The sequence below is a fragment of the Manis pentadactyla genome, chromosome 10, assembly GCF_030020395.1.
Source record: "Manis pentadactyla isolate mManPen7 chromosome 10, mManPen7.hap1, whole genome shotgun sequence".
Taxonomy (NCBI): Eukaryota; Metazoa; Chordata; class Mammalia; order Pholidota; family Manidae; genus Manis; species Manis pentadactyla.
The window spans coordinates 37558836-37583377 of record NC_080028.1 but is presented as its reverse complement, the minus strand read 5'-3'; the positions used below and the strand labels follow the sequence as shown (position 1 = coordinate 37583377).

Sequence of the window (24542 nt, the reverse complement as noted above, 5' to 3'; positions counted from 1 at the left end):
TACGCCCGCCTCTAGCCTCGGCGCGCTAGCGCAGGCAGGCAGTCTGGAGGAGAGAGCCGCGGAAGCCGCTTGCCCGCCGGACAGAGCTCGCTCGTAGCTTCAAATGGGAGGAGTTTTGAGCAAGCTCCGCCCCCCGAAGCCCGCCCCCGATCCGGAAGCCAGGAGCCGGCGCCCACCCGCGCGCCCGGCCTTCCTCGCAAGCCCCGCCCGCCCCACAAACCCCGCCCCTACGGCCCCCTGGGCCCGCCATGATCCCATTCAGCCCTCAGTCCCCACTCGTTTCCTCGGGTCCCGTCGGAGGCCTTCCCGCCGGTAAGACACGCTGACCCTCCCCAGACGGAGGACTTGACTTTGAAAGTTTTTTTTTCTTAAGTCCTAAGTGGGTTCTGTGCCCTTTTCACCTCTTCAAACACCTTGGTTCGCGTCCACGGTGTCCTGCCTCCCTTTAGCCTTTGCTATGAGATGTGCTGCCAGAACTGTTCCCTTCTTTCAGTTTTTTTGGGGTCATTTTTCTATTCCTTTTATTTTTAATTTTTAACTTTTTTTGGTATCATTAGTGTACAGTTACATGAGCAACACTGTGGTTACTAGACTCCCCCCATTATCAAGTCCCCCCTCATACCCTATTACAGTCACTGTCCATCAGCGTAGTGAGATGCTATAGAGTCACTACTTGTCTTCTCTGTGCTATACTGCCCTCCCCATGCCCACCCCCCTACATCATGTATGCTGATCCTAATGCCCCTTATTCCCCTTCTCCCTCCCTTCCCACCCACCCTTCCCAGTTCCTTTCCCTTTGGTATCTGTTAGTCCATTCTCGGGTTCTGTGAGTCTGCTGCTGTTTTGTGCCTTCAGTTTCTTCTTTGTTCTTATGCTCCACAGATGAGTGAAATCATTTGATACTTGTCTTTCTCCGCCTGGTTTCTTTCACTGAGCATAATACCCTCTAGCCCCATCCACGTTGTTGCAAATCGTTCTTTCAGTTCTTAAAGCTCTGAACTTTAATACAGTATGGGTTTAGCAGAATACTTGGTAAATCACTTAAAATATCCCTGCTTCAGGTAAGAATACCTTCTGTCTGTAAAGTATAGTACTCTAATAGGTTTTGTTACTTTTCTATCTTTGGACCAATAAATTGTATCAGCTGAGCTCAAAGAGGTGTACCCAGGAAACCTCCTGGATGCATATAACTTGGCTGATAAAGATGATTAAATTAAAAAGACTTGTGTTTGCATTTAGTCCCAGTTGAGTGATAACAACAAAATTGAAAACTCCAGTGACAACACTAGATTCTTGATAAGTACGTTTATTTGAAAAGGTGAACATTCAGGTTTTTAAAATGTTTGACTTTGGGTGTATATTTCTGATGACTTAGCATAAGAGATTGAAGGATTCTTGTAAAATTTGTCCCTGCACGTCCTTACACACACTTTTCTTCCACTGTAGTTTTACTTGTGTGGGCAGTTTTTCAATTTCCCCCTCAAAGTTGTTGAATCCATTGCAGGGACAGCTGTTAAGTACCTGCCACTTTCTGCCCTTAGGTGGAATGGGGAAAGTTGCCATAAAAATGCTGTGTTTTGTGTTGCTTAGAGGCTTAAGCTCTCTGGAAAATAACTGAACCCACATGGTTCTTAAGGAATTTAAATTTTCTGTCATTCTTAAGCTGCTTTGATTCCATGATGTGTCTCCCATTCTCCACAGGGACTGTGGGACTTCACCACACCACTTTGGCATAACACGTCCAAGACGATACCCAATTCAGCAGGGCTGGTATTCCCATGTGCTTCCCACGCTGTGCCGGATGGCGGTCACAGGAAGCGTGTGCTGTCTCGCGGTCATTCCAGAGTGGTGTGCAGGCCTTCGACAGTGAGGATCGCTCCTCCTGGGAGCAACCTGGCTCATTTTCCAATGTAAGCATTGCTGGAGGAAAAGACTCCCAGTGTGTCCACTTTATTCTCCTACAGTTGTTCATCTGACAGAACAACTGTAACTCAAAGGAAAGGAAGAAGCTCCTTATGTGAAGGAGAAATCTCAAGTTCTAGTTGTTGAGTTTTTTATTTTTTGGGTTTTTCCCAAGACTGTAGTTTTAACAGCTAAGGGCAATTTGTGTGAGTGTATAAAGTACCCTTTTGCTTGTTGGATAGCTTCTGATTTCCAGTGCCTAAAGTTCATGCTATGTAGGATGATAATCAGAATATCTTTTTTTTTTTTTTTTTTTTTTATTGAAGGGTAGTTGACAACAGCATTGCATTACATTAGTTTCAGGTGTACAACACAGCGACTCAACATTTATATACATGATAATTCTAGGTACCAGGTATCACCATACCAAGTTGTTACAATATTTTGACTATATTCCTTATGCTATACATTACATCCTGGTTACTTATTTATTTTACAATTGGAAGTGTGTTTATATATATATATATATATATATATATATATATATATATTGTGAGGGCATCTCTCATATTTATTGATCAAATAGTTGTTAACCACAATAAATTTCTGTATAGGGGGGTCAATACTCAATGCACTCTCATTAATCCACCCCAAGCCTAATTTTCGTCAGTCTCCAATCTTCTGATGCATAACGAACAAATTCTTACATGGAGTACAAATTCTTACATAGTGAATAAGTTACATGGTGAACAGTGCAAGGGCAGTCATCACAGAAGCTTTCGGTTTTGTTCATGCATTATGAACTATACACAGTCAGTTCAAATATGAATATTCATTTGATTTTTAAACTTGATTTATATGTGGATACCACATTTCTCTATTATTATTATTTTTAATAAAATGCTGAAGTGGTAGGTAGATACGAGATAAAGGTAGAAAACAGAGTTTAGTGTTGTAAGAGAGCAAATGTAGATGATCAGGTGTGTGCCTGTAGACTATGTGTTAATCCGCGCTAGACGAGGGCAATAAACATCCATGTATGCAGAAGATTTCTCTCAGAACATGAGGGGGGAGGTTCTAAGCCTCACCTCTGCTGCTCCCCATTTTCTCACCAGATGGCCCCCTGCGACTGTGCCTGTCTTAGGTTGTTCCTCCCTTGAGGAATCTTACCCGTCTCTGGCTAACCAGTCATCTTCCGGGGCCATACAGGGAAATGTTAAGTTGGTAAGTGAGAGAGAAGCCTTATCGTTTGAAAAGGTTAGCTTTTTACTTCTTGATAATCAGAATATCTTAATGCTAGAATCCTGTTTTCTGTTACAGAGCAGCGCAGATCCATAATGCCCCAGACCCGTGGTCAAAGGAGGCTGTTCTGCTTGCCCTCGAACGTTGGAAGAGGAAGAAAAGGACAGTGGAGGAGGAGGAAGACCAAACATCTACTGCTGGTCAGGAGGACAAAAGAAGGTAACATGCCCTGCAGAGTACTCAACGTGCCTCCCACACGGGCTCCTGGGATTTGTTGAAAGAGAGATCACTCCCCAAAAGAATCAGAGGTCACCTCCTGTGTGTGAACAGCAGGTCCTCTTCTTTGGCTTTCGAAGAGCTTGGTAACAAGAGCTTTAATGCTATGCCTTTCATTAGGCACAGGTTACATACATTTTGTAATATACCTTTGCCATAAGTACTAGAGAAAAGCCGACAGTTACTGGCCACATCAGCTTCATGCTTTTGATATAAATGTGTTAAATTTTATTTTGAGAGAATGCTGAAAGTCTTCCCCTTGTGGTGGTCAGTTATTCGGGTGACCATCAGCTTAGGTGTCATGTTTGTGCTGAAGGAAATACTTAGCAAAGAACAGTGAAGACTGGAGTATGGTAGCTTTATGAGTAATGAGAGTAAAACCAGTTTCATTATTTGGTTTTTGAAAATGTAATGAAAATAGAGGAAGCAGTCTGTTTCCTCGATGGAAAGAGAGGAAGTTGAAGGTGCTGAGTAAGCTGCAGAACTGCTTGTGGCTTTCCAAGGAGTCAGTTAAGAATTTTCTTGTAATTCAACCAATTCCAAGACCCACCATGTGCCAGAGCCTACTCCAGGTACTGTGGATAGAGCAGTGAGCTAGACAAAGGTCTCCTGGGACTTGGGTAATCAATGAAACAGGGTAATTATAGATTGTAAGTATATAAAGATTTTTAAGAAGCAGTGCTATAAAAGGGCCATGAGAAAGGGGGAGCTCTGTATATAAGGTGGTCAAGGAAACATGCTCTGAGGAGACAGTGGGCCCTACATTTGAGAAATAGAACCATTGTCCTCATCAGTTACACCAGGTTAGCCATAACCTGCAGGTTCACAGCTGGCCATCTTTGATACTGTAGATGGCAACATTAGGTAAGGAAATACTAAGAAATGCAAGTGTGTTCATTGGAAGATTGATTGGAAGTAACGTTGGAAGATCAGGTAATGAATACTAGGGATATGCTTTACAAGGGAGCAGTCTGAGCTCATGGCAGCCAACTAAGCAGGAGTGGCAGAGGGAGATGGTGTGTTGGAGGTCAGAGAGAAAATAACTATTCTTATGGTCAAAACAGGTTTGTCATGTTCTCCAGGTTGGTAATTTGTCTAGACCCCAGTGAGCCTATAACTGAGGGCTCTGTGTTGTCTTTCCCATAATTGGAATAAGCAGTGATTATGTGCACCATGCGCAGGCCCTTATCTGTGACCTGTGAAGTTCTTCTCTTCCAGACTGAACTAAGTGAGAACACTGGGGGATGTGTGTAGGTGGGTGGCTAAAGTGTTTTTTTGTCTTTAGTTTACAGATGGTAGGATATTAAATTTGTGATTGCAGTGCTTTGGTGAGAAGTTAGCAAATAATCAGTACACCTGAATAGTTCAAAAGGTCTTGATGCATTTTTATACTTTTCTTATTAGATTAGGACAGTCCTAGAATAAATTGACCTTACTGAATCTTTGAGATCTGAGGCAACCTTTTCTTGTCTAGCATGAACCTATGTTCTGTAGAAAGAGTATAAGATCCCAGGAATATGAGAATATGCTTTAAAGGAGAGGTCGTATCATCTAACTGAGGGTTTGTGATTTGTCACAGGTGCCATGACAGCAGTGGGAGTGGCCATTCAGCTTTTAAGCCTGAGGTGGCCAACGGAGTCCCTGCTGCTTTTGTGCCTGAGTAAGTGAGAATCCATCTGGGTGAGGTTTCCTGTTTGGGAAAGGGTCATTATCAGACTTATTGACCTGTAAGTTTTCCTCTTTGAAATCAGAGAGGAACATTTTGAGTAACTTGCCACAATAACTATTTTGTCTAATTCCTTTTACTATTTTTGTTTAATATGCATAAAATATGCTAAGGCTAAGAGGGTTTGTAGATACACTGAATAACCAAGTATATAATAAAAAGATAACAAGGTTTGTGCAATGGATAGAGTGCAGCAGTATGAAATTTAAGAAAAATGTGAGATTTCTGCCTTTTAGCTTAATTATATTTGAGGAAGAATTGGCTGGGAGGGAAAGAGGCTGGAAATGTGTGTGAAAAGGCTTGGGGTAAGTTACATATTTAAATTGAGTCAGCACAATGATATGGCTGCCAAAAAAGCTTAACATGCTCCTACTCTGGGCTGATAGCAGAACAAAGACCAGGAGGAGGCAGGTCAGTGGTGGTCCTGAATGCCTTAGTCCTGCTGTCCCCAGAGTGCTGCTGGTTGGCTGTGCTGCCCTGCAAGAGGAGGCAGACACAAACCGAAATTCACTGCGAGAGAGTGAAGCAACTCAAGATGTCACGGGGTGGTGGTTGGTGAGGGGGTTCTAAAGGTACATAAGCACTAGCCCAGAGGAGAAAAACCTCAGGGGTGTAAAGAAATGAGGGAGGGAAGGATAATGGCCTGCAAAAATCTGAAGGACTATTACATGAAAGGAGGACAATTGGCTTGGCTTGGCTCCAGATGAGATCCATAGGTGAAGTAAGTGAAAGAGAAAGTATGTTTGCATCTAGTGCAGGGATAAACTGCTCTGTGGTTGACATTCATCAGCCAGGAGACAGCTGTCTGTGCTGTCACAAAGGTTGAATGACTATTTCACAGGAAAGATGTTTAGGGAATTTCTGTTTCAGTTTGAATCTTAGAAAAAGTTGTTGGTTCCTTCTAAGCTTTTTTTTTAACACCTTTATTAAGGTATAATTGACATAAATAAACTGTGCCTCTTTGAAGTGTACCATTTGATCAATTTTGACATGTATCCTTATCAGAATTATTGTCCTATAAATTTACCTATTTGAAATCGGAGAGGAACATTTTGAGTAACTTGCCACAATAACTATTTTGTCTAAATTTCACACCCATGAAACCATCACCACAGTCAAGATAATGAACATCACCATCACTGCCAGAAGTTTCCCCATGCCCCTTGGTGAAGCCTTAAAATCTCCCTCTCATCCTGTCCCTGTTGCCAGGCATCCACTGGTCCCCATTCTGTCACTATAGATTTGTGTGCGTTTCCTAGAGTATATATAAGTAGAATCATACTTTTAATTTTTTAAATACTGAGCTTTCCCTTTCTGACTTTGTGAGACACGTTTAGCTGAATTAACAGTAAAATTAACAGCATTATCCTTTTCCATTGCGTTAGAACGATTTTGTGACCGTGGATGAAGCCTTAAAACAATGTTGGTGTCTTTCAGTAGCACATCTGTGTTTTCCCCTTTTATTTCCGTTAGGCCTGGGCCTCTGAAGAGAGGCCTCAGTTCCCAGAGCTCAGATGGCGAGCTGCGTAAGAGAACCTGCACCTCTGCTGTGAGCTGCTCGAAGGGCACATGCGCATGTGGCATCCGTATGTCCAGCCGCAATGCGATTACCAGTTCCTACACTTCTACTGGAGGCATCTCTCAGGTACATGCTCCTGGTGGTGTGGCAGAAGTGGGTTCTTTGCATTTATTAGTTGATTATGCAGTGTTTACTAGCCACCTTCTGTCAGATGCTGAGATGACCTCTAAGCTAACAGCAGTTACCAACCCTCGAATGATCGCTATGGACCAGTGGAACAAACTAGAAAGCCCAGAATGCCTATGTGGAAACCTGATACAAGACAGAGCCATTATTATAGATAAATAGACAGAGGATGAGTAATTCAAAAAATGGTACTAATTTGATTAAAAAGGTAGATTGAGTCTGAATTGCATTGGGTCGTAAATTCATCCTCTAGGCACTGGGAATTTAATGAAAGTTTTAAAATAAGTGGTTATAATTATTTTTAGAAAGGATGTAGTGTAGACTGGAGAACAGATCAGATTTTTCTACCAGAATGACTTGGGTTCAAATCTTGGCTTTGGCACTTAGTAGCTATAGACTCTTGGGCAGGTAAATGACTTAAACTCCCTTTTTCTCATCTCTAAAGGATTGTTGTAAAGATTGAAGGTAATGTTTGAAAAGCACCCATTACAGTGCTTGTCAGTAAGCAGGCACCCAATATATAGGGGCTGGAAAAAAAGTAACACATGCGTGAAGGAGGTTTTTGAGAAGAGAAAGAATTTGACATAAGTTTTCATCCATACAGAAGGCTCTTAGAGTGATATAAATGACACATTAATGATAAATGACAAATATAGGAGATGAAGGCCCCGGCCAAGCAGTTATGGCAATGCAGAGCATAATAGTATGAAGCTTTACCTGGATCTATTCTGCACTAGGCCCTCTGCTGAGCACTGTACACACATTTCCTCAATCAGTGATCACAACAGACCTCACATACATAGTCATTGTCCCTTCTTACAATTTTATGTCAAATGTCATACATACACAAAAGTAAGAAAAAATATCATAATGAACCTCCATGTGGCTCCAGCAGTTAACAGTGTTTTGTCAGTCCTGATCCATCAACACCCCCACCCCAAATTGATTTTCCTCTTGTGTTTTAAAGTACAAACACGTTGCTTCACCTGTAGGTACTTCAGTGTATTTTTAAAACTTTTTGAACATTAATAACCATAGTGCCTCTATTCCTCTGAATAATAATGACTTAATGTTAGTTATTATCGCCCCAATTTGCCCTTCTTACCCTCCCTGTCTTATTACAGTTACTTTGAATCAGGGACCAAAAATCAACTCATTGCGTTTGGTTCACATGTCTCTTAGACTCTTTTTTTTTTTGAGCATTAAAGGTATTTAATTAAGATATGTAACAAAAAATCTGAAGGTAAGGTTGTACACTTATGGAAATAATGATTTTGACCTACTTTATAAGATAGTTGTGAGGCAGTACATGTAAAGTGTTCATGCGTCTACACTGTCCATAGTAAGCATTCAAGAAGTGCCACCAAAATAAGTACCATCATTTACATTTCAGGGGACTTAATTCACACTCAGAGCTTCAGACTTAGCATTACACAAGGTTGTATCTGATGGCTTAACAAGCAGGCAGGGTAAAAATAATCAACTTTTTAACAGGTCTGGGCGGAGCTAGGACGCTTGGAGCGCCGCGCCGGGGGCGGGGCGCCGGGACGGTGGGGGTGGGTGGGGCGAGGGACGCGCTCTCCACCGCCCGTCCGTCCCCGGGGGGCGGAGCCCGCGTTCCCACCGCCCGCCATGCAGCCGTGCGGGGAGCAGCCACCGCGTCACGGGCAGCTGCGGGCCGACTACGGGAGGTGCGCGTGCACCGGCTCCTCCGCCTCCCCTGGCGTGCTGCTCAGGTCGGCCGGCCCGGCGAGCTCCCCGCAGTGGCAGAACCTCTCCGCGGTCCTGGGGCGCGCCAGACACAGCCCCGGGGTGCGCGCGCCCCGCCAGGATGCCGGCTTCCCCGGGTGCCGGGCCACGGCTCCCAGCGCCTCGGCCCGCTCGAGGAGCCGCAGGCGGCAGGTTGCCGGCCTCACAGCACCGCCTCCCCGGGCGCTCCGGGCCCCGCGCGGCCGGCGCCCCCTGGCGGCCTCCAGCTGTCAGGCTCCCCCCGCGGGCTGTCCTCACGGCTGTTGCCGCCGCCGCCGCAGGCGCGCAGCACATGGGCTGGGGCGGCGGCAGCGCGCGCCCTCCCCCGCAGCGGGGACGTCAGGCCTCTCTTAGACTCAATCTACGGTACTACTACTACGCTTTTTCTTACTTTTGAAAAGTCTGAGTCATTATGTTCTATAGAATTTACCACATTCTGGATTTTGTTTTCGTCATGGTGCCATTTTGACATGTACTCTATCCCTATTTTCCCTGTAAATGGGCAGTTGGCTCCTGAGGCTTGATGAGTTTCAAGTTCAGTGATTTGAGCAGAGGTGCTGCTGTGCTCTTCTGATCGCATCACATCGGGAGCACGTGCTGTGTGGTTGCCTCCCACTGGGCTCAGGTGTCAGTCTGATCCTTCACTTTATTGTTCCTATGAGCTTTTCACCTGCTGATTTTAGCTGTCATTTATCACCTTTGTCTATGTCCATTGTGGCAAAATGGTGATGTTCTAATTCTGTTCTTCCCTCTGCATTTGTTAACTGAAGGTCTGTGTAATTCTAGATAGAAGAACAAGCCCTATCTATAGGAGTGGCAGGATAATAAGCAGGCACTGCTGCCGTAGTTAACTCCAAAGGTGACCAGTATGATTCTTGCTGTGTTATCTTTATGAACTGATGATATTTTATAAACATTTCATGATCCTCAGTATAGTGTAGCTGCTCTTTCTGATGCAACTTTTCCAACTTTGGCCAATGACAACCCTTTCAAACACTGGCAATTGACTCACTTTTCAGAAGCCCCACTTCACAAAGAAATGTTTTTTTAGTCACTTGAAAAGGAGACTTTATATGCAGTGATGGATTAGAGCCACAGAATTATGTTGAAGGTCAGATCCTATGTTATTCCCAAGGGTCAGTCACGTGACTTGTGTTTGGCTTTTAGCTGTGGAAGAGGCGTCCCAGTGCCTCACCCTTCTCCAGCCCAGCCTCATCCCGCTCACAGACACCAGAGAGTCCAGAAAAGAAAATGAGGTAATCAGTGATTTGCTGTGTGGATTAATGAGAGGGTGGGAAAGGAGGGAAATTTACTTGGCTCTTAGGCTTTCTGAGACTCCGATTTGGAGAATCAAAACGGTTCACATCTAAAGGGCAGAGATGGTGCCGCCCTGAATCGCTCTCGTCTCTTGCAGTCGTCACACAGTGTGACCACACCGGCCTCTGCTTCCCCTCATGCTGCAGCGTGAGGGGCTGGGGCATAAGGGGAAGGGCTTGTACGGGACAGAGTGAACAGAGTGACTGATGGGGGTGCGCAGCAGGCTTCACATTCTAGACCCCAGCTGACCCCCTAGGTGCCCGACTAGAATGCTGCTTTCTTAGAGATAGAGGTGTGACTAGGACTCTCAGAAACTTGGCAGGTTGTATGTAAGGTTCTGAAGATCGTTTTCTGCTTGTTTTAAGACAAAGGTGTCTCTATGGCTTCTGTGAACTGCCTCCCTTCATTTCTTTAGGAATTTTCTTTGCTTCTTTTTGTTGTCTTGACACACTGAGATCTTAGTCATGGTTGTTCTAGACTTTGGTCAGTTGGTAGTTAGGCGGGTGTAAGAAGTTATCCAGTGCTTTTCTAAACTTAATTGCGCCTCTTCCTCCTACAGAGAAGAGGACAGTCCTCAGGGATCTGGCTCTTCCGCTCCGCCGGTAAACAAGGAGTCCCAGGGAGAACAGGGTAAGTTGATGAACGCGTGGCATGTGTTGGCAGTAGTGTATGGAGGGCGCATGGACCACAACCCACTGGAAACACGTACTGAGCCTTGATTTGTGTGGGGCTTGGTAGTTACAGAGAGAGATGTTCCTGTCCTTCGGGTTTATGGTCTGGTAAGGGAGAAAGGTTGCCCAGACTTGTATAGCATAACCCAGGCCACCTGGGGGGTTTGGGGTAAGGTAAGCCTAGGTGGGGGAATCTGAGCAGACCAGGCAATTTCTGTCCAGTAAGCAACCATGTGTACGCATTTGGAGCAATGACCACTTCACGTCGTCTTGACTGTTAGAAATAATCTTGCCAACACCATCCAAGCGCCCAAACCATAGAAGATAGAATCTCAGAGACACCTAGTGAAAGTTCAGTATTAAAAACTAGGCTGGATAGACAAACCTCTCCATTTCTGGAAGAGAGCAGGAAGAAAGTCTGATACTTTATTTGCAGATACAACCACATGTAGGGAGCAGAATTCCTGGGATTCTCCAGCAACACCCAGCAGCTCCCAGCCACACAGACGGAAGTTTCCCCTGGTGCCCTCCAGGCGAGGGATCCCGCTGATCTTGGTATGGTCTGTCCACCCACCCCTGCCCACCCCAGTCTGGCTCCCCTGCGTCTCAGGAATGGAAGGGTCAGTACAAGTTTCTTTCACTTCCTTCTGACTGGCTTGGCTTCTCCTTTTTCTCTTGGTAGCCTCCAGCTCCCTGGATCGGCCGCTCGATCACAGTCGAAGAGTATTACCAGGAGAAGCAAGCTCAGTCACAGTGGCTGAAGATGATCTTCGAGGATAAGACTGGTAAGGAATATGGGTTAATTTGACACTCCAGAGACAGTTCCCAGAGTCATATTTGTTGACTCCTGAATCCCTGGCCCAGCAAGGCTTCTAGAGCACCAAATACCATCACGTTTGAGATACCATAGTTGATATTTTCTGTTCTTCCTAGAATCTGCTGCAGTGGCAATGTTGGGGGGGAGGTATTGTGTATTTTACTCCATTCTTGTCCCCGCCATGACAAAGAATTGAAGGGCAGAGACACAGTAGTGAAGCAGAGTAAAAGTTTTATTTAAAGTTACTTAGCCAGAAAGAAGTGCAGGTGACCTCAGAGAGGGAGGAGTGCCCTGAAAGGTTGGAGAGAAAGAGTTTAAGATTAAAAGGTCACACACTTAGAAAGTGTGGGTGACTTCAGAGAGAGGAGTGCCCTGAAAGGTTGGGAAGAGTTGAAGTTATGCACTTAGGAAGTGCAGGTGACCTCAGAGAGAGGAGTGCAGCACCCTGAAAGGTTGAAAAGAGGGCGTTTAAAGTTAAAAGGTTCCGCACTTAGAAAGTGCGGGTGACCTCACATAGGAGCACAGTAAGAGGTTGGGGGCTCCCTCTTTTAAAGATTTTTCAGGAATGTGACAGAGGGCTAGGGTGTGGGCTTGTTAAGTGGTCTCAAGTATCTTTGATGAGACGTTAAGTTACTCATCAGTCCTCTAGGTAATTCTGAAAAAGCTTATCAAGACTGCCTGCCTTTCCTCCAAGGTGGGCAGAGTTATTTGTTTGCTAAAGAGTATGTTAAGAATCTTTCTTCTGAAACTTCCTAGTTTTTTTTAAAAATACAATTTTGGCTTTAAGGTGGGATCTCCCTGTCTTTACTTTGCTGTTTATAGGTGGGCCTTTTAGCAGGCTAGAGTAAATCATACAATGGTCTAATGGACACAATGAAGACATGGGCTGTGCTCAGACACTTTTATCTGGGGAATATTCAAACCTTCAAGGCCAAGTTTCTCTTGACCTTTTGAGCTTTAACTGATTAACTCACTAACTCTGAATCTTTTCTGGATTTCTAGATTTAACTGGTTAACCGAGTCCTTTCTAGGGGGCTTTGCTGACCCTGTACTCTTTCCACCCGACTCATATGTATTTCCCTGCCTAACAGCCACGCCCATGGCCCGTTCGCCCCTGCAGACACCTGGCCTTCTGGGCTCTCTTGGCTCTTCACAGCCAGGGCCGCTCCCCGGCCCCTCCCCAGACTCCAGATACACAGCCCCTTTCTCGGGGCTGACCCCTGCCTCTCCCGCAATACCAGTCAGTGACACCACCAACTCACCTCCAGCCTCTCAGGCTGAGACATCTGCCAAACCCCAGGCCCTGCCTGCCCCAGGCCCCACCCTGAAGCCCAGTGTTCTCTTTGGAACGCTGGACAGACCACCTGCTAACCTTTCTGCCTCGGCAGCTCCTGCTGTGTCTTCAGCACGCCCCATGTTCAAGCCCATCTTTGTGGCTCCACCTAAAAGTGGGAAGGAGGGTCCTGTGCCATCCAGCCATTCCCAAGTCACAACGGAGGCATCTTCCAGGTCTGCGCACACCCCGACTACCAGCAGACTGCCTCTCACTTTCAGTCCTGTTTTTAGCAGCACAGGGCTACCTACATCTTTGCCCTTGTCAACTCCTTCCTCCTTCAGTCAGACAACTACTTCAGGCACTAGCACGAATGCCCCTCTGTTCCCTGGCCGGGCCAGTGTCAGCGTCCCCTCAGCAGCGGCTTGGGGGACCACCACCGGCACAGCCGCAGACTCCGCCCGGAAGCCTGTCTTTGGCTCTGGTGTGAGCGATGTGACCAACACTGTGAGCAGCATGACCAGCCCCACTGCTTCCACTGCCCAGCCTGTCCTCTTTGGGTCCCCCCTTGCCTCTGCTGCCAGCTCTGCCCAGCCATGGGCTCCATACTCCAGTTTGGCAGGCTCTGGCCACGCCTGCTCCAACAACAGCCATCACCTTCAGCCAGTCCCTGCCCGGCGCCATCCAGACAGCTGCTGGCAGCAGCACCGCCAGTTTCTGTGGCTTCAGTGGCACCCTCATGACCTCTGCCCCCATCGCCCCGAGCCAGCCTGCACTGACGTTTAGCAGCAGTACCACCCCAGCCTTCAATATTCCCTTTAGTTCTGGCACCAGGCCCCCCGTCCCATCCTATCCTGGAGTCACCCCACAGCACACGTTCGGAGCCACTGACAGACAGCAGATGTGGACTGCCAGCCAGCACTGGCCCCCAGCTTCGGCAGCTCCTTTCCTTTCGGAAGCCCAGCCAGCCTTTGGCAGCACTGTGTGGTCAGGTTTTCGTGGGTTGAAACCCGCAGCCTCTCTTTTTGGCACCATCTCCAGCAGCCAGACAGCCTTTGGCAGCACCACAGCTGTTTCCTCCAATTTTTTTATTTTGTGGTATCATTAATCTACAATTACTTGAGGAACATTATGTTTACTAGACTCCCCCCTTCACCAAGTCCCCCCCACATACCCCATTAGTCACTGTTCATCAGCGTAGTAAGATGCTGCAAAATCACTACTTGTCTACTATGTGTTGCACAGCACTCCCCATGCCCCCCCGACATTATACATGTTAATCATAAGGCCCCCTTTCTTCTTCCACCCCCTTCTCCCTCCCTTTCCACCTATCTTCCCCAGTCCCTTTCTATTTGGTAACTGTTGTCCTTTCTTGGGTTCTGTGATTCTGCTGCTGTTTTGTTCCTTCTGTTTTTCCTTTGTTCTTATAATCCAGAGATGAGTAAAATCATTTGGTACTTGTCTTTCTCCACCTGGCTTATTTCACTGACCATAATACCCTGTAGCTCTATCCATGTTGTTGCAAATGGTAGGATTTGTTTTCTTCTTATGGCTGATTAATATTCCATTGTGTATATGTACCACATCTTCTTTATCCATTCATCTACTGATGGACACTTAGGTTCCTTCCATTTCTTGGCTGTTGTAAATAGTGCTGCGATAAACATAGGGGTGCATCTGTCTTTTTAAAATTGGGCTGCTGCATTCTTAGGGTAAATTCCTAGAGGTGGTATTCCTGGGTCAAATGGTATTTCTAGTTTGAATTTTTTGAGGAACCTCCATACTGCTTTCCACAGTGATTGAACTAAATTACATTCCCACCAGCAGGGGAGGAGGGTTCCCCTTTCTCCGCATCCTCGCCAGCATTTGTTGTTGTCTGTCTTTTCGATGGTGGCAATCCTTACTGGTGTGAGGTGATATCTCATTGTGGTTTTAATGTGCATTTCTTCAAGACTAGCGATGTGGAGCATCTTTTCATGTGTCTGTTGGCCATCTGAATTTCTTCCTTGGAGAACTGTCTGTTCAGCTCCTCTGCCCATTTTTTGATTGGATTATTTGTTTTTTGTTTGTTGAGGTGTGTGAGCTCTTTATACATTGTTGATGTCAACCCTTTATTAGATCTGTCATTTATGAATATATTCTCCCATACTGTAGGATGCCTTTTTGTTCTATTGATGGTGTCCTTCCCTGTACAGAAGCTTTTCAGCTTGATATATTCCTATTTGTTCATTTTTGCTTTTGTTTTCCTTGCCGGGGGAGATACGTTCATGAAGAAGTCACTCATGTTTATGTCCAAGAGATTTTTGCTTATGTTTTTTCTAAGAGTTTTATGGTTTCATGGCTTACATTCAGGTCTTTGATCCATTTCAAATATACTTTTGTGTATAGGGTTAGACAGTGATCCTCATTTCCTCCTCTTTTGCAGCCACCACCTCGGACTTTGAAGCTACGACCCAGACCACCAGCAGCGGTCCCAGCACAACCTCATCACACGTCACATCCGGGGTGTCAGCAGGCCCCGCTGGCAGCGGGGACTTTGTGATGAGCGTGTCAGCCCCCCACAGCAGCTCCACCACTGGGGCATTTGACTTTGTGGCAGGACGGAGTGGGAGAACTGGTGGCACGGCCCATTTCTGGGCATGCCTGAGTGAGAACTCCCTTGGTGCAGCTGGCCAGAGCACACTGTTTGCCATCTACGTGGCCAGCACACCTCAGAACACATCTGTGCTTGCAGGTGAGATTTGGAATGGGCTCGGTCTGCAGAGCCAGGTGCTGTTTTAAGTGCCAACACAGTCTACACTCTTGGAGCTCTACGCTGTGGTGAAGAGACAGACGTTATCTGTAAACAGCGTCAGGTAGCAGTGTAACTCATGACAGGAGGAGCTGTTTAGGTAGGCAGTGGGAGCCTTTCTGAGACAATAGGAAACTGAGGCATGGCCGCAGTACCAGAGTTGGGAGCAGGGACAGCGGCTGGGGGTGAGGGCGTTCCAGGCACAGGAGCAAAGGCCCGAAGGCAGAGACGAGCTTATGTTTTCATGAGCAGAGAAGAGCCAGGTGTGGCTAGATGCTTAAAAAGGAAAGTGGGATAAAATGATGTTAAGAGACAGGCAGAAAGGAAGATCATTCACGGCCTTTTACAATGTTTTTTATTTTTTGGTATTAATCTACAATTACATGAAGAACATTATGTTTACTAGGCTTCCCCCTTCAACAAGTCCCCCCCACGAACCCTATTACAGTCACTGTCCATAAGTGTAGTAAGATGCTGTAGAATCACCACTTGTCTTTGTGTTGCCCAGCCCTCCCTTTGCACCCCGACCACATTATATATGCAATTTGTAATGCCCCCTTTCTTTTTCCTGCCCTTTTCCCTCCCTTCTCACCCATCCTGCTCAGTCCCTTTCCCTTTAGTCCATTTCAATAGGTAGTCAATTCTTGGGTTCTGTGATTCTGCTGCTGTTTTGTTCCTTCAGTTTTTCTTTGTTCTTATAGTCCACATATGAGTGAAATCATTTGGTACTTGTCTTTCTCTGTCTGGCTTATTTCATTGAGCATAGTACCCTCCAGCTCCATCCCTGTTGTTGCAAATGGTAGGATTTGTTTTCTTCTTTTGGCTGAATAATATTCCATTGTGTATATGTACCACACCTTCTTGATCCATTCATCTACTGATGGACACTTAGGTTGCTTCCATTTCTTGGCTATTGTAAATAGTGCTGAGATAAACATAGGGGTGCATCTGTCTTTTTCAAATTGGGCTGCTGCATCCCTTAGGGTAAATTCCTAGAAGTGTGATTCCTGGGTCAAATGGGATTTCTCTTTTGACCTTTTTAAGGAAGCTCCATACTGTTTTCCACAACGTGAACTAATTTACATTCCCACCAACAGTGTACGAGGGTTCCGCTTTCTCCACAACCTGGCCAACATTGGTTGTTGTTTGTCTTTTGGATGGTGGCGATCCTTACTGGTGTGAAGGGATATCTCATTGTGGTTTTAATTTGTATTTCTCTGATGACTGGTGATGTGGAGCATCTTTTCTTGTGTCTGTTGGCCATCTGAATTTGTTCTTTGGAGAACTGTTCAACTACTCTGCCCATTTTTTTTTCTTAGGTATTAACAATTTCTATTTTATTTAACAAAATGAAGAACTGTATGTTTCTTTTTTGTATTTTTAAAATTTTGTTATCATTAATTTACAGTTACATGAAGAACATTATGTTAACTAGGCTCCCCCTTTCACCAAGTCCACGCCACACACCCCATTACACTCACTGTCCATCAGCAGAGTAAGATGTTATAGAATCACTACTTGTCTTCTCTGTGCTGCACAGACCTCCCCATAGCCCCCCCCCCCGCATTATATGTGATAATCTTTTCTTTTCCCCTTTCTTTTTCCCCACCCTTATTCCTCCCTTCCCTCCCATCTTCCCCAGTCCCTTTCCCTTTGGTAACTGTTAGTCCATTCTTGGGTTCTGTGATTCCAGTGCTGTTTTGTTCCTTCAGTTTTTCTTTGTTCTTATACTCCACATATGAGTAAAATCATTTGGTATTTTACTTTCTCTGCCTGGCTTATTTCACTGAGCATAATACCCTCTAGCCCATCCATGTTGTTGCAAATGGTAGGATTTGTTATCTTCTTATGGCTGAATAATATTCCATTTTGTATATTTACCACATCTTCTTTATCCATTCATCTACTTATAGACACGTAGGTTGCGTCAATTTCTTAGCTGTTGTAAATACTGCTGCGATAAACATACAGGTGCATCTGTATTTTTCAAACGGGCTGCTCCCATTTGTTTATTTTTCCTTTTCTTTCCTTTCCCTGGAGAGACATGTTCAGGAAGAAGTCGCTCATGTTTATGTCCAGGATATTTTCGCCTTTCTCCAAGAGTTTTATGGTTTCATGGCTTACATTCAGGGGTTCAATCAATTTTGAATTTACTTTTGTGTATGGGGTCAGACAATGATCCATGTTTCCTCCTTTTTTGCAGCCATCACCTCTGGCTCTGGAGCTGTGACCCAGACCACCAGCTGCGGGACCAGTACATCAGGGTTTGGCAGCACCATCTCAGCGCCCTTCACATCCAGGGTGTCAGCAGGCCCCACTGGCAGTGGGGGCTTTGGGACAAGCGTGGCTGCCCCCCACAGCCGCTCCACCACTGGGGCATTTGGCTTTGACTCAGGACAGAGTGGGAGAACTGGTCTCAAGAACCCTTTCTGGGGAGCCTTGAATCCAAACTCCCTGGGTGCAGCTGGCCAGACACCCTCTGCTTTCCATGTGGCCAGCACGCCTCGGAACCCGCCTGGGTTTGCAGGTGAGATTTGGAATGGGCTTGGTCTGCAGTGCCAGGCGCTGTCCTAAGTGCTGACACAGTCTCCGCTTTTGGAGCTGTGAAGATTTAGATGTTATCACAGAAGTTATCTGTAAACAGCGTCAGGTAGGAGTGTAACTAATAACCTGAGGAGCTATTTAGGTATTCAGCGGCAGCCTTCCTGAGACAATAGCAAACTGAGGCCATGGCTGCAGTTCCAGAGTTGGGAGCAGGGACAGCGGCCAGGGGTGAGGACGTTGCAGGCACAGGAGGAAAGGCCCGAAGGCAGAGATGAGCTTATGTTTTCATGAGCAGAGAAGAGCCAGGTGTGGCTAGAGGTTATAAAGGAAAGTGGGATAGAATGACATTAAGAGACAGGCAGAAAGGAAGATCATTCACGGCCTTTTAAAATGTTTTTTTTTTTTTTTTGGTAACTATCTACAATTACCTTAAGAACACTATGTTTATTTGGCTCCCCTCTTCACCAAGTACCCCGCCCAAACCCCATTAGGATCACTGTCCATCAGTGTAGTAACATGCTGTAGAATCACTACTTGTCTTCTCTGTGTTGCACAGCCCTCCCCGTGCCCCACCACATTATACATGCTAATCATAATGCCCCCTTTCTTTTTCCCTGCCCTTATCCCTCCCTTCCCACCCATCCTCCTCAGTCCCTTTCTCTTTGGTAACTGTTAGTCCATTCCTGGCTTCTGTGATTCTGCTGCTGTTTTGTTCCTTCAGTTTTTCCTTTGCTCTTATACTCCAGAGATGAGTGAAATCATTTGGTACTTGTCTTTCTCCGCCTCACTTATTTCACTGAGCATAATACCCTCTAGCTCCATCCATGTTGTTGCAAATGGTAGGATTTGTTTTTTTCTTATGGCTGAATTATATTCCATTGTGCATACATTCATCTACTGATGGGCACGTAGGTTGTTTCCATTTCTTGGCTGTTGTAAATATAGGGCTGCCATAAACATAGGGGTACACCTGTCTTTTCCAAAATGGGCTGCTGTATTCTTAGGGTAAATTCCTAGGAGCGGTATTCCTGGGTCAAATGGTATTTCTGTTTTGAGCTTTTTGAGGAACCTCCATATTGCTTTCCACAATGGTTGAACGAATTTACATTCCCACCAACAGTGTAGAAGGGTTCCCCTCTCTCCACAACCTTGCCAACATTTGTTGTGGTTTGTCTTTTGGATGGAGGCGATCCTTACTGGTGTGAGGTGATATCTCATTGTGGTTTTAATTTGCATTGCTCTGATGACAAGCGATGTGGTGCATCTTTTCATGTGCCTATTGGCCATCTGAATTTCTTCTTTCGAGAACTGCCTGTTCAGCTCCCCTGCCCATTTTTTTTTATTGGAATATTTGCTTTTTGCTTGTTGAGGTGTGTTAGCTCTTTATATATTTTGGATGTCAACCCTTTATCGTATCTGTCACTTATGAATGTATTCTCCTGTGCTGTAGGATGCCCTTTTGTTCTGTTGATGGTGCCCTTTACTGTACAGAAGCTTTTCAGCTTGATATAGTCCCATTTGTTCATTTTTGCTTTTCTTTCCTTTCCCTGGAGAGAGATGTTCACGAAGAAGTTGCTCATGTTTATGTCCAAGATATTTTCGCCTGTCTTTCTCCAAGAGTTTATGTTTTTATGGCTTACATTCAGGGGTTCGATCAATTTTGAATTTACTTTTGTGTATGGGGTCAGACAATGATCCATGTTTCCTCCTTTTTTGCAGCCATCACCTCCGGCTCTGGAGCTGTGACCCAGACCACCAGCTGCGGGACCAGTACATCAGGGTTTGGCAGCACCATCTCAGTGCCCTTCACATCCATGGTGTCGGCAGTCCCCACTGGCAGTGGGGGCTTTGGGACAAAGCTGCCCCCCACAGCCGCTCCACCACTGGGGGATTTGACTTTGGCTCAGGACTGAGTGGGAGAACTGGTCTTAAGAACCCTTTCTGGGGAGGATTGAAACCAAACTCCCTGGTTGCAACTGGCCAGAGCACACCCTCTCCCTACCACGTTGCCAGCTTGTCTGAGAACACATCTGGGATTGCAGGTGAGAATTGGAATGAACTCTGTCTGCAGTGATAGGTGCTGTTTTAAGTGCTGGCAGAGTCTCTGCTTTTGGAGCTGTATGCTGTGTTGAAGATTTAGAGGTTATCACAGACGTTATCTGTAAAGAACATTAGATGCCTGTGTAACTCATCACCAGAGGAGCTATTTTGGTAGTCAGTGGCAGTCTTTCTGAGAGAATACGAAACTGAGGCGATGGTCGCAATTCCAGAGGTGGGAGCAGGGAAATCGGCTCGGGTTGAGGAGTTTGCGTGCACAAGAGCAAAGGCGCGAATGCAGAGATGAGGTTATATTTTCATGAGCAGAGAAAGACCAGTGTGGCTAGAGTTTTAAAAAGGCAGGTGGGATAAAATGACATTAAGAGACAGGCAGAAAGGAAGATCATTCACAGCCTTTTACATTAGTTTTATTTTTTTTGGTATCAATCTACAATTACCTTAAGAACATTATGTTTATTTGGCTCCCCCTTCACCAATTAACCCACACATACCCCATTAGAGTCACTGTCCATCAGCGTAGTAACATGCTGTAGAATCACTGCTTGTCTTCTGTGTGTAGCCTAGCCCTCCCTGTGACCCCCCACATGCTAATCATAATCCCCCTTTTCTTTTTCCCTTCCCTTATCCCTCCCTTTCCACCCATCCTCCTCAGTCCCTTTCCCTTTAAGTGTTTGTCCATTCTTGGGTTCTGTCATTCTGCTGCTGTTTTCTTCCTTCAGTTTTTCCTTGCTTTTATACTCCAGAGATGAGTGAAATCATTTGGTACTTGGCTATCTCCACCTGGCTTATTTCACTGAGCATAATACCCTCTTGCTCCATCCATGTTGTTGCAAATGGTAGGATTTGTTTTCTTCTTGTGGCTGAATTATATTCCATTGTGCATACGTATCACATCGTTTTTATCCATTCGTCTACTGATGGACACTTAGGTTTTTTCCATTTCTTGGCTATTGTAAATAGTGCTGCGATAAATATAGGGGTGCATCTGTGTTTTTTCAAAGTGGGCAGCTGTATTCTTAGGGATAATTCCTTGGTGTGGAATTCCTGGGTCAAACGGTATTTCTATTTTGAGCTTTTTGAGGAACCTCCATATTGCTTTTCACAATGGTTGAATGAATTTACATTCCCACCAACAGTGTACTATGGTCCCCTTTCACCACAACCACGCCAACATTTGTTGTTGTTTGTGTTTTGCATGGCGGCGGTCCTTACTGGTGTGAGGTGATATCTCATTGTGGTTTTAATTTGCATTTCTCTGATGACAAGAGATGTGGCTCATCTCTTCATTTGTCTATTGGCCATCGGATTTTCTTCTTTGGAGAACTGTCTGTTCAGCTGCCCTGCCCATTTTTTAATTGGATTATTTGCTTTTTGTTTGTTGAGTTGTGTTAGCTCTTTATATATTTTGGATGCCAACTCTATCAGATCTGTCATTTATGAATATATTCTCCCATACTGTAGAATGTCCTTTTCTTCTCTTGATGGTGTTCTTTTTTTTTTTTAATTTTATTTTGGTATTATTAATCAATAGTTACATGAAGGACATTATGTTTTCAAGGCTTCCCCCTTCACCAACTCCCCCCTAGATCCCCGTTCACAGTCACAGTCCATCAGCATAGTAAAATGCTGTAAAATCACTACTTGTCTTCTCTGTGTTGCACAGCCCTCCTTGGGGCCCCCCCACATTATACATGCTAATCGTAATTCCCCCTTTCTTTTTTCCCGCCCTTATCCCTCCCTTCCCACCCATCCTCCCCAGTCCCTTTCCCTTTTGTAACTATTAGTCCATTGTTGGGTTCTGTGCTTCTGCTGCTGTTTTGTTCCTCCAGTTTTCTTTTGTTCTTATACTCCACATATTAGTGAAATCATTTGGTACTTGTCTTTCTCCGCCTGGCTTATTTCACTGAGCATAATACCCTCTAGCTCCATCCATGTTGTTGCGAATGGTAGGATGTTTGTTTATTATGGCTGAGTAATATTCCATTTATATGTGTACCACATCTTTTTTATCCATTCTGTTGATGGTGTTCTTTACTGTACAGAAGCTTTTAAGCTTGATATAGTCCCATTTGTTCATTTTTGCTTTTGTTTCCCTTGCCTGGGGAGATACGTTCGTGAAGAAGTTGCTCATGTTTATGTCCAAGAGATTTTTGCCTGGTTTTGTCTAAGAGTTTTATGGTTTCATGACTTAAATTCAGGTCATTTATCCATTTTGAATTTACTTTTGTGTATGGGGTTAGACAATGATCCATGTTTCCTCCTTTTTTGCATCCATCACCTCGGGCTTTGGAGCTGTGACACAGACCACCAGCTGCGGGACCAATACATGTGTTTGGCAGCACCACCTCATCGCCCTTCATGTCCGGGGTTTCAGCAGGCCCCACTGGCAGTGGGGGCTTTGGGATGAGCATGGCTACCCCCAACAGCAGCTCCACCACTCGGGCATTCGTCTTTGGGGAGGACACAGTAGGAGCAGTGGTGGCATGACCCCTTTCCCTGGGTGCAGCTGGCCAGAGCACACCCTTTGCCTTCCATGGGGCCAGCATGCCTCAGAACACATCTGTGTTTGCACATCAGATTTGGAATGGGCTTGGTGCCGGAGTCCGGCTCCAGCTGATGTGTGGGTCACGAAGGAAAGGACAGCGTCAGCGAGTGAGATCAATGAGGAGACAAAACACCCAGTAAAGTTGTAACATCTCCTGACATCAAGCAGCAGGGTCTTTATTTTTGTATCTTTTTACGGTCTACATAATGTTGAACATTAAAAATTATGAATAATACAGTCCTTTTTCTGTCAGTTTACATAATTTAAGCTTATGACCCATAAATAAATATTATTTCTTCTAATAGTAGCCATTTAACATTTAATTTTTAACTTTCCCCTAGTCTATTGTGATTAGTAATTCATGTAAGCTACATGCTAGGTGCTAAACAGAAAATGGAGTAAGACAGCATGTGGGCTATGATTTTTACTTTAAGCATGTAAGATTATATAGGGTTCTAGATATGTGTCTAAGGCTATATAAAGTTTAAGCAGCTTATATAAAATGCAAGCTATATATCTTCTGGTTATTGAGTGTAACTATATTATTAATTAAATCCTATCCTACACATGTGGGTTGAGGCTTACATCTAAAATCTAGTGACAGTACTCCTATCACCCATTCCTTAACATTCCTATGAATACAATAAAAACACCTTATTCTTTCATAATATTCATTCCACAATTTCAGATGTTTACACCTTTCCTCCTGCATCTACAGGCACCAGGGCCTTGCAGTCCTCTTTATCCTTTATATAATAACACTAAATCTGCTCTTACTACCTATTAATATAGTTATATTTTATAACTTTATCATAAATGTTTATATATGGGATATTTATAAATATAAATTTTATTTTGCTCATAAATTCTTTCTATGAGAGGGTTGCCAGAGGTGTCTTCTAATATTATAAGCAACATAAGGGGGGCCCTGGGCAGTGGGGACTATTAATCTTTATTACTTTGCTGTTTCATGAAAGTTTCTTGGGAGAATGGGTTTTTCCATGTTCTAGGTTCCCATAACTCCTTCTCTGCCGATATTCTAAAGAAATCTTGCTTAGTCATGTTTGAATTGTTACAAAGGGGAGGACAAACTCCATCTAGTTTTAAGAGAGGCCCGGGCTGTTCTGCCTCACTTATTTGTGGCAGTATGCCTGGAACAGTTGGTCCCATAACACTGCTTTCATTTCCGGAATTGCTGCTTTGGATCAATATTTTGGGTTATGTTATTTACTAAAGATGAATAAATCTTAAGTACATAAGATTTCCCATATATAAGCCCAATCACCAACTTCACAACTGCAAAAATAAGTGCGGGAATTAGCAGGGGCCAGCTATGAGGTTTCCTGTTTTCAGGATTCCTCCTCGTGCCTGGACCTTGTCAAACAGCATGAACAGCATGGCCTGCGCCAGCTCGGTCTGCAGTACCAGGTGCTGCTTTAAGTGCCGACACGGTCTCCGCTCTAGGAGCTGTATGCTGTGGTGAAGAGACAGACGTTATCTGTAAACAGTGTCAGGTAGCAGTGTGACTCATGAGTGGAGCTACGTAGGTAGGCAGTGGGAGCCTTTCTGAGACAATAGCAAACTGAGGCCATGGCTGTAGTTCCAGAGTTGGGAGCAGGGACAGCGGCTGGGGGTGAGGGTGTTCCAGGCACAGGAGCAAAGGCCCAAAGTCAGAGATGAGCTTATGTTTTCATGAGCAGAGAAGAGCCAGGTGTGGCTAGAGGTTTATAAAGGAAAATGGGATAAAATGACATTAAGAGACGGCAGAAAGGAAGATCTTTCATGGCCTTTTAAAATGTTTTTGTTCAAGTGCTAAGGAAAGTCACTACAGAATTTCAGGTAAAAGGAAGTGATTTTATTTGCCATGTGGAAGATGCATGATAAGTAGTTTGGGCCCTGGTAGCTTCCGTTTTCTTCACTGAATAT

At 44.9% G+C, this 24542-nt stretch overlaps 1 protein-coding gene and 1 long non-coding RNA gene across 2 annotated transcripts; one reads left to right on the top strand and one right to left on the bottom strand.

Annotated features, from left to right (window-relative positions):
• Window positions 1-23284, top strand: LOC118927186 (nuclear envelope pore membrane protein POM 121C-like). The gene is made up of 13 exons (XM_057486651.1): window positions 1-312; window positions 1702-1939; window positions 3223-3363; window positions 5000-5080; window positions 6620-6791; window positions 9768-9856; window positions 10477-10547; window positions 11025-11143; window positions 11271-11373; window positions 15104-15412; window positions 17673-17996; window positions 19733-20055; window positions 22364-23284. Exons 2-12 carry the CDS (start codon window positions 1779-1781, stop codon window positions 19924-19926), a joined length of 1764 nt encoding a protein of 587 aa, XP_057342634.1. The 5' UTR covers window positions 1-312; window positions 1702-1778; the 3' UTR covers window positions 19927-20055; window positions 22364-23284.
• On the bottom strand, window positions 11620-12814 carry LOC130679017 (uncharacterized). Its single transcript, XR_008992018.1, has 2 exons — window positions 12770-12814; window positions 11620-11850 (listed from the first exon to the last, which is right to left on the bottom strand). It is a non-coding gene; the product is annotated as an uncharacterized LOC130679017 (long non-coding RNA).
• Window positions 23285-24542: the final 1258 nt, after the last annotated feature.

Excerpts from the sequence above, each read along its gene's own strand:
- LOC118927186 (XM_057486651.1), top strand. The coding sequence starts at position 1,779 with ATGTGCTTCCCACGCTGTGCCGGATGGCGGTCACAGGAAGCGTGTGCT. Across the intron at positions 11,374-15,103 it reads GATCTTCGAGGATAAGACTG|CCACCACCTCGGACTTTGAA; the intron begins GTAAGGAATATG and ends CCTCTTTTGCAG. Across the intron at positions 17,997-19,732 it reads GAACCCGCCTGGGTTTGCAG|CCATCACCTCCGGCTCTGGA; the intron begins GTGAGATTTGGA and ends CCTTTTTTGCAG.